The sequence below is a fragment of the Melitaea cinxia genome, chromosome 7 (assembly GCF_905220565.1).
Source record: "Melitaea cinxia chromosome 7, ilMelCinx1.1, whole genome shotgun sequence".
Taxonomy (NCBI): domain Eukaryota; kingdom Metazoa; phylum Arthropoda; class Insecta; order Lepidoptera; family Nymphalidae; genus Melitaea; species Melitaea cinxia.
In genome coordinates this window covers 12,186,773-12,197,693 of record NC_059400.1, presented here as the reverse complement: position 1 = coordinate 12,197,693, position 10,921 = coordinate 12,186,773, and the positions used below count along the sequence as shown (strand labels likewise).

The window sequence follows — 10,921 nt, the reverse complement described above, 5'->3', positions numbered from 1 at the left end:
AATATTTGCAACATTTTTTGCCAAATATGTCGCAATCTAAGCAGTCACATGTTTAAAAGTTAATTGAACGACTTGTTCTAATACTAGACCCTTTCCAAGTTGGGTTACAAAAGTGAGCGTAAACTGTTGCGTACGCGCAGTTTATGTCGGATCTCTGACTGAAGATTACCAAAAAAAAAAATTAAGTAGGAATTAATTCCAGAATGTTCGCGAAATTTGTTTTAATTTTGTTCATTTGTTGGGGTGTTGAAAGTTTCCCCGACGGTGCCCCGGTGGACGCTTGTGTTAAGAGTCGAGCGAATCAACCGAATCATGGACAACATCGCACACAACCGCTATCCTCATTACCTTATAGAATAGTGGCTTCATCTTCTAATTATGGACCAAATTCAAGGATTTCAGGTTCGTTAATAATTCAATAATAATTAAATGGACCGAAACATCTGTCGCAACTTAACAGTACTTTCATGATATTTCAAATAATAATAAACTAATAAACGTTTCACACAACGGATCCCCCAGTAGGATTTTCTCCTGTGTTGAGGGTCCGGAAATACACACAATACACAAACACAACGCCCAGACCACGACTAACATCTATATGGTCGATACAAATGTCTGTGGTGAGCGGGAATCGAACCCGCGACCGCCAGAGCAACAGCCAGTGCTATTACCGCTGCGCTAACACGTCGTCATAAATAAATAATTATAACGTCACAATGCATTGTACTGCAGATTAAATTCGAAATGGTCTCCTTAAAAAATCGAAGTTTATTTATTTATTTATTTATTTATGGACAGCCAGTAGCTAATACAGCAAATCTTATATCTAATACTAACACTAAATAACAAATAAAGTAGTTGTACAACCTATGAAGGTGTCACAGCATGCTTAAATCTATGAAATTATTTCACTATTAACTAACTTTAACTATGCCTTAATCTATGAAATTAATTAAATAGGTATATTTTACTTACAATTTCTATTCATACTTATTACAGTATTAAGGCGTTCAAAAATAAATTGGTGCTAAAGTACCAAGACCAGCAGTGGATAGGTGAAGTTTTTTCACAAGCAATATCATATAAAAGTACGCACTACTATCATTGTACTAAGTTCGTTATATACTACAAATATTTTGTGTGTACATCAAATTCCAAAATAATTTTAAATAAATGTTATTTCTCTTTTTACTAAATATTATATAAGCAAAAATGCAAAATAATAATTATTTTTTAAAACATTTTTCTTGTGCTTGGTATGCTTGAACCGAATACAAGTAGCGTGAACTTCATCTATTAGATCATTGCATTTATTTTTACCGTTTGCCTAGGAAGAGGTTTATCAAACATATGTAAATAATTCTTATTAATGATCGGTCATCTGTAACTTGAACGTTTTTACAGATTTTAGTGTTTTTAACCGACTTCCAAAAAAGGAGGAGGTTCTCAATTCGACTGTATTTTTTTTTTTTTTTTATGTATGTTACATAAGAACTTTTGACCGGGTAGACCGATTTCGACAAATTTTGTTTTAATCGAAAGGTGGTGTGTGCCAATTGGTCCCATTTAAATTTATTTGAGATTTAACAACTACTTTTCGAGTTATATCTAATAATGCGTTTTTACTTGACGCTTTTTTCGTCGACCTACGTTGTATTATACCGCATAACTTTCTACTGGACGTACCGATTTTGATAATTTTTTTTTTATTAGAAAGGGGATATCCTTAGTTTGGTACCATGATAAGGAAGCCAGGATCTGATGATGGGGTCCCAGAGAAATCGAGGGAAACTCTCGGAAATCCGCAATAACTTTTTACTGGGTGTACCGATTTTGATAAATTTTAATTTAATCGAAAGCTGATGTTTATCATGTGGTCACATATAAATTTTATCGAGATCTGATAACTACTTTTTGAGTAATCTTTGATAACGCGTAGTTACTTGACTATTTTTTCGTCGATCTACGTTGTATTACTTGTCGATGTAATTGAAGTCGGTTTTTTTTTCGTTTGCCTGCAAACACAATTATATGTCTATATACAACTAAAATATTGTGTCTTTAAACTCATATGAGCGTGAGTAAAAAAATGTGCATGGGCCAACCGAGATTTTTTTTCTTGTTTTTTATTACTATTTACATACTCGTATATAGTCTTACCTCGTACCTCGTCTATTCACACAATCAAATTAAAAATGGGCTTGGATTTTTTTTTCACGTGGAACATAACAGCTACAGAACCGTTTATGGGTTTAATCCCCGCACACGACATAAATTTGTATTAACCGTTGAGTGTGAGGCGTTTATTTATTTATATATAGATATTTACAATATCTCAATATAACAGCATCAAAAGTAGTAGAATGTTCTTTGAAATTAATACAAATTTTAATAGCTATGTGCAAAATGTTTACACAATTTTAATTAGTTCATAGTTTTTAGGGTTTCGTTCGTCCGAACGAAAAACCCCCATACTCTTGCAATTTAGCGTATACCTACTTATTTATTATTTTATTGATTATTTTAAGTCGTATATTTAAAAATGATTTCTCATCTTAAGATAATTGTGTTTGCTCGCAAACCAAAAAAACCGACTTCAATTACATCGACAACTAATACAAGGTAAGTAGACGAAAACAACAAACGAATTAATCGTCACTACGATTTTTGAGGGTTTTCCTCGATTTCTCTGGGATTCCATCATCAGATCCTGGTTTCCTTATAATGGTACCACGCTTGGGATATCTCCTTTCTAACAAAAAAAAGAATCATCAAAATCGGTTCATAAATGACGAAGACATATCCCCGAACGTACATCTAAAAAATATGTATACGATCGAATTGGGTAACCTCCTCCTTATTTGAAGTTGGTTAAAAAATTACACATTTTAGGACATTAATATTTTAATTTTAAAATCACTGAGGAATATTGTTAAAAATTTCCAAAAACTAAACAGATTTTTTTTTTTTATTATGTAATATATCCACAGGCTTATTATGCCCGTGCTTTTGTTATTCCATATATTATTATTATTATTTTTTAACATGCATCGGTACTTCACCGCAATTTTAGAATCCAGAAGCCTTAATAACTAGTCTTTAAAATTTCTAAAAGTCGACGCGAGTCCACAGATCTAGACTATTCTACATATTGCTTTTTTATATTTTTACATAATAATTATTTTTATTATATTTACACTTATTTACTAACTACACTGTAGTTAGTAGTAGTAGTTAGTAGTAGTAGTAAACTAAACAGATTAGAGTAGTCGTGTATAATTATGAAATAAGTTTGCATGTTTGACATTATTATATTTTTATTGTTGGACCGTTTGCGCAGTTTGCACTAACCCCGCTTTCTTCTCCATTATTTGTGGATTCAAGGGTTTTGTTCGTGGACTGTGTATTATTTATATGTAAATTTGTCAAAAAAATTTAAGCTATATCTACCTATAAAGTTGCATACTTAGAAACGATCGTGTGTGTATGTTAAATGTATTAATTTATAAACTAGCCGTACTCGCGACTTCGTCCGCGTAGAATTATGACTTTACAATTTCAACGGGATTCTTTAAATTGGCATTACTTTTTTATTTATGAACCGATTGACATGAAACAAACACTAAATGTTAAGCTAAACATGCCAAAATATATTAGTAAAACCACACCTAAAACAGATTAGCTTTTTCTCATATATCTTAAATGGTTACAGCGACCCGTTACATTTTCATTATAATTATGTATTGATTACTTTATTTTTTATTTACTTTATTTATCTACTAGGTATGCCATTATAATGGTACAAGAACCTCGGTACATAGTTTGACTCGCTTTTCACCATATTTTTTTCTCATAACGCAATAAATTTTGCATACAATGTAACGTTGTAGATCTTGTACAGATGCAGTGCTGATTACGAAATTGTTTTTAGTTAGCGCCGAGCGAGTTTCGGCGGGTCATGGTTTTGTAACTCGTCATTATGAAAGATTAATGTAATTCTTCATCTATTTATAAAAGAGTTAACATTTTGCATAGATCACGTTTCTATAATAACGGTACGTTTTTTAATCCACTTAATAATAATTGCTATCTCAAGGTTAAGATAAATTTTTATTACAATAAAATATCAGAAGGAGGTTTACAGTGCAATATTTTTGGAGTTTTATTTCAAACTAGCTGTGCCGGCAACTTCGTCCTCGTGGAATTAAACAAAAAAATTATTGTTCAGTTCATAAAAGTTGCATTAGTTACTCCTTACTACATCAGCTATCGGCTAGTGAAAGACCCTTCAAAATCGGTCCAGCCGTTTCAGAGATTATCCGGAACAAACAGATAGACAGATAGACAAAAATTGTAATAAAATGTTATTTTGGTTTATATTATAGGTACCGTGCATACTTCCATATGCATTTAGTAAAAAGCGGTTATTTTAATATTACAAACAGACACTCCAATTTTATTTATTTGTAGTATAAACCAATTTTACTTTAATTGTTTAGATGTTTCACTTTTGGCAGATATATTCCCCCTTCTATGAGTAACTATCAATTTCAAGTGTCTATGATAATAACCGGTACCGACAGCTTAACGTGCTCTCCGAGGCACGATGGGTAGACCCACAAGGACAGAGATGCAATTTATATTGCATATAATACAAATATCCATCCCGAGTGGGAATCGAACCCGCAAACCGTCGATGTTTAGGCGTGTACATGTCACACCACCACTACACCAGACCGGTTTTTGCGGTCGACTAATTGCCTATCAAATATTTACGAGATTGAATTTTTTTATACATAAAACGCTTATCGATACGTATTATCAGAATTGATATGGTGGAATTATAATCACGTTTTACTCGCAAACGAACAAAAAACCAACTTCGACACGTAATACAACATAGGTGGATGAAAAAATATTCATGTAATTATGCATTATTTAGGATAATTCAAAAAGTACTCGTCAGATCTCGATAAAATCTTAATGACAACACATGACCACATGACAAGCCCCAGCTTTCGATTAAAAAACCATCAAAATCGATAAACCCACTGAAAATTTACAAGGTTAGGTACCTTTTTTCAATTCGGTTAAAAAGTATTCCATTCAATCACAAAGTTGATTTAGAGTGATAATTTTGTAGGTCATACACACACCTATGGTTTCCGTTCACTGGACCGGTTCGACTAATACAAACAGATCGAGATTTTTCAACTCTATGACATTGCTCGGAAAATTCTAGATAATTACAAAAAATATATAAATATGTTGTAATACATTGTATTATATAAATATGTTGTAATATATATTATCGTATGATAATAAATAAATAAAAAAAAAATCTATTTTCTATTATTTTGAGCCTGTAATATCACTGTTAGGCATAGACTTTTTTCTTTATGTAGAAGGATCGGAGCTTAATCCACCATGCTGTTCCACTGCGGGTTGGCAGGTGTAGTCTCTAGTATGAGAAGCGATCGTTATCAGGTGTATATGATAACAAACTGGAACGACAGCTTAACGTGCTAAGATCGTGCATAAGATCCATAAGAGGGGTGCTCCGGGAGAACCGGAAAGTTTGTACAAATACAAATATCCATCCCGAGCTTAGATTGAATCCGCGGCTGCCGGTGTTTAGGTGCCACGCACGTACACGCACCACTGCACCAGAGCGGCTGCAGTGTTTTTTAGCACAGCTAATTAATTATTAGAAAGAATAACATATTACTATAATAAATTATTATGTTTTTTTTTTTTTCTATATATCTAGTGACCATTGAAGGTGCAGAGCCTTTCAAGGGTTTCTTTATCCAAGCGCGGTCGGTTGAAACGGACAAATGGCTCGGCTCCTGGGAAGAAACACCGAATACTACGTTGCTTCCGGAATGTTCGGCCATCACTCACGCTGACCCTAAGGAGAAGATTAGAGCAACACTTGTCTGGAACGCGCCTCATAATTCACATGGCCGCGTGTATTTCACGTAAGTCCAAAAATCTTGTAATTTGATTTTGTGTAATATACAAAGATAGTTTAGTACAAAATTGATAGAAAATAGCAGTAAAATATTTTTATACTTTATAAATGTTGTACGCGTAAGTGTATGGAGCAGTGTGGTGGGCTTCCCTTCTCCTATACGGAGAAAAAGGCCTATGCCCAGCAGTGAGACGTTACAGGCTGAATCGTGAAGTGCATCAATGTCAGCTTACAATAATGCTTATATTTCTTTATTTGAAATTTGCGAAACTTTTTTTTTAATTCTTTTCTTTTTAGGGACTTTTGTCTACACAGACATGCCAGCCCCATCATACCCTAATTCCCACTATATCTAAGAAAGAATCATTGATGATGTAATATTATATTAACTAATAAATTTGCTGCATCAGACAAAGGTTCTGTTAACACAGATAAAAATGATCCCATATCATTTGCAAAACTTACTTATCGGTATTTTGCGCTAACTCACCTGCTTACGAACACGCTCAGGTACTTTAAAGGTTTTAGTTCAGTATAGTTTGTGTAATAATAATACGTGTGTAAATATAAGAGTATTTTTGTTGAATTAAGCCTAGACTATACGCTTTCTTTCTAAATAAGAAAGTAGCTATTATCATTTGGAGGGATACTGATCTCTACATTTCAACATTTTTATCTTAACGATATTTGAAAATAATAAGGAAAATGTTTTGAATATTTGAAATAGCACTATTTTATAAAGTTCATATTGATAAAACAAGAAAAATATGATTTCGTTAACCCGTTTCCTTACTACTACTACACCTTTCACTTCGACCCATATCACGTCTTGTGTAACATGTGAGTAGTGGTATCATTGAGACCTTTAGATAAAATTGTTCTGTTTGAACGGAAATCGTGTTAGTAATTACTGCTGGCTGATTTATATCTTGTCAAACTGTGTGATGGATTTCATAACTTTGCTAGCACTCATTTAAATTATCCATGGCTGTGTCCAATAAATATAATGATTAATAATTATCTGTATGCATTTCTATTTTCAAGAACGAATGTTTATACAAATACGTATTTAGTACTTAAATTTTTTGATCTTAATTTCAAATTTAGAAATTATCATTACAAAGGCGGATTTCTTTATTGACTGATCCTTCGGTATAGTCTACATAGGGCACAGCAGGAAACGTTCTGCTTAAAATATGCAGTAGCCCACCGGGGTAGTACCCCGACCTTACAGTAGAACACAGCTAAATGATATTGCTCTCAAGCAGTCTTGTGTTCCTGTTGGTGAGTAAGGGAATCAGCTCTTAAGGGGAATTGGTGTTAGGGTTGGCAACGCGCTTGCGATGCTTCTGGTATTGTAAACGTCTATAAGCTACGGTAATCGCTAACACACAAAATACATAATCGTTAACATCAGGTGAGCCTTACTGTTGTTTGGCGACCTAGTTATATAAAAAAGTAATCTTGCCTTTCGCTCAGCTGGCATTAGGGTTAGATATTCGATTACTGTCCCAAATCCAGATGTACTAATATATATATATATATATTTATATATATATATATACACATAATTAATTTTTAACTAGGTAGGGGCCGGGGTCTCGTAAATATGATCATCTGTGACCAGCAGGCCTAGCATGCGCGCCACGACAAAATTTTTTCTACCCCTTTTCTCGTATTATCTCTCTATGTCTACAGTAGCTAACATGCGTGCACGCGATACTCTTCTCGTTACGTCAATAGAAGAGATAATCATTAAATTTTAGTGATCTGTGATATTTATCTCTACGGAAGCTAACATGACATCGTAATTTTGTCGAATTTTGTCGTTTTAGGAAGAGAAACTTCTCGTTTTCAATATTATTGACGAGAAAGACGATAAATAAAAAATAAATAAAACCGGGTGCCTATTTTTTGTATACCATGGCGTTTCCCTATTATAATTATATAATTTCGGTATACGAAGAGCGGGAAATGCGAAAAGTCGAGTGAAGTGTGCCATATAATGACACAAAAAACGTATTTGCGCCCTGTTGCTTCTTATTCTAAATAATAATAATACTTTATTTCAGACCAAAGTATAAGTCCATATTGGGTTAGTACAACAAGACAAGACAACATTCAGAATAATAATTGTGTTTGCTCGCAAACGAAAAAAAAACCGACTTCAATTACATCGAAGAGTAATACAACGTAGATCGACGAAAAAATAGTAATACTTTGTTCGTATTTCATATAACGCGACATTATAAAATTGTAGAATTATAATTATAATGTTCTACTGTTATTTCTAACATTTTGTTAGCGATTGTAGGCAGAAATTTCATAAAAGGCCCGTCGTCGATTCGCGCGAAGCGCTGACATCGCTTATTACGGCGGGTTTTTTAGTTGAAGCGGATTTATATTGAATTACGGTTTGTGTCTTTTTTATTAAAAATATGTAATGTTCATGTTTTCACACAGCTCCGATCTAAATAGGCATAAAAAGGCTTACTAGTCTAAGAAATATATTATTACTATATCAAATTGTAAATAAATGAATGCAATAACGCCATCTATCGGAACCTAATTGCGTTATTAGAAAACGTCTGAACGCCATCTCTAACAAGGTCGAATGACCTGTACGAATGTTCAGTAGATTTTACTGTCCAATTTTTTCATTCCGGGGCCTTAAATGAAAATCGATTCTTAAAGAGAAAACTCCAAAAACAGTCAAGTAAATACGCCATATCAGATATAGCTCAAAAAGTTCGAGTCAAATCTCAATTATATTTAAATGGGACCACATGACAAGCACCACCTATCGATTAAAAAAAGAATCATCGATATCGGTCCACCCAGTAAAATAGTAATGAGGTTAATATAACGTTGGTCGACGTAAAATAGCCAAGTAAATACCCAGTATTAGCGATAACTCAAAAATTAAAAGCTCAAATATATTTATAACGAATAAACTGCTACTCTCTAGTCTAGTGGAATATTGTAATTTGATCGATAGTGAACGAAGTAATTTCATTAAATTTTGATAGATGGCGTTGTGGCAAAGTATTGAACATGACCACAGTCGTCTTAACATCGTCATGTAAATACGTGTCATCAAAGATTACTCAAAAATTGCTCATTATATCTCAATCATATTTAAAACGGACGACATGACAAGTATTAGCTTTTGATTTATACAAAAAAGATCAAAATCAGTGTACCCAGTAAAAAGTTATTGCGGATTTTCAAGAGTTTCCCTCGATTTCTCTGGGATCCCATCATCAGATCCTGATTCCTTATCATGGTACCAAACTAGGTATATCCCCTTTCCAACAAAAAAAGAATTATCAAAATCGGTACACTCAGTAGAAAGTTATGTGGTATAATACAACGTAGGTCGACGAAAAAAGCGTCAAGTAAAAACGCATTATTAGATATAATTCGAAAAGTAGTTGTTAGATCTCAAATAAATTTAAATGGGACCAATCGGCACACACCACCTTTCGATTAAAACAAAATTTGTCGAAATCGGTCTACCTGGTCAAAAGTTCTGATGTAACATACATAAAAAAAAAAAAAAAAAAAAAATACAGTCGAATTGAGAACCTCCTCCTTTTTTGGAAGTCGGTTAAAAAACAAAACAAAATTATATTAAAAAAATCAATAACTAAAAATAAAATTAAATAGAATAAAAGTAAAATCAATAATCAAAAAAAAAAATTCAAAAATTCAAAAAATTTTAAAAATTAAAAAAAAAAAAAACAATGCGTGATAGAATTACAATTATCTAATGTGCGACAAGATATAAAGCACAACAGGAGCATATTGTTTTATATATATAATTAAATTCATTTACTTACGCCGTTTTATTTTCCATATTAGATTTTTTAAATTAGATATACACTTTTTATCTTAGCCAAAAGGCCGAGAACATTGTTAAATAAAACATGTGTCACTCGTTTGAAATTATACAAACGTTGGCTCATCCCGGTTTGGCACGATTGGTCAATAACCTTGTAAATTCAACTTTACGACATAAGAAATAAGAATGATATTCAGTTGTGATTATGGTTGATAATGTTTCTCTACTCGACAAGGCGAAGTCTTCGGAAGAGAATTTTGTCTCTCGTAGTGCGCATGTTAGGGTAATCGAGAAAATACTCGATGTAGACATTATCTCTCTCTCTCGTCAAGAGATATCTCGTTGTATGCATGCTAGGCCGGCAGGACAAGGGAGGGCATCGAAAAATCGTGGAATTTGTGTGACGTAATTTATGGATGATTTATTTCAGCCATCTTTCGACAGTCGAGATGTGTGTATGTTTATAAATAGTATAATTTATTTCAGAGGCACAGTTTTGAAGAATTATGGAACCTTTTGGGCGAATCTTATAGCAGAGGCACCGCAAGATCCGGTCGCTTTACAAGTTCTAATATAACATCTGAATACAATTTATTTATATAAATTTAAATATTTTTTACTTATTTTATGGTCACTTACACTAAATGAGGAATTTCAAGATCACCAAGTGTAAAAACTTTACAAGATTTATCGAAAACTATCTTGTAAAAAATTGTTTAAGCCTTTTACACGTTTTGCATATTGGCCATTTGGTAAAAAAAAAAAAAAAATATCTTCATTTCCTACTGCTAGTTTTACACTCTACTTATAGGTACTCAAGTTCATATTTATTTTTATAAGCTTGCACTGGCCACCAATTAATGTTAATACACTTATTATTAAAACACTAACTAATATATTCATTACACTGAATTATTTATTGATTAATTTCAAAATTAAATTAATTGAAAATCTTCATGTATCAAACGGTTCACCTTTAATGATGAGAAGAACGATTTGATATTTTAGAACAATCATAAAGCCTAGCAGCCAGCGATCAACACTAGACGGGGCAAATATTAATTCATTATACAATTTTAATTATGGGAGAAAAATTTAGA

General features: G+C 32.8%; 1 protein-coding gene across 1 annotated transcript; it reads left to right on the top strand.

Moving 5' to 3' along the window:
- Positions 1–203: 203 nt before the first annotated feature.
- LOC123655374 (putative defense protein 3) lies at positions 204–10,489 on the top strand. The gene is made up of 3 exons (XM_045591186.1): positions 204–402; positions 5,774–5,984; positions 10,308–10,489. The coding sequence occupies exons 1-3, from the start codon at positions 204–206 to the stop codon at positions 10,396–10,398; spliced, it is 501 nt and encodes a 166-aa protein (XP_045447142.1). The 3' UTR covers positions 10,399–10,489.
- Positions 10,490–10,921: the final 432 nt, after the last annotated feature.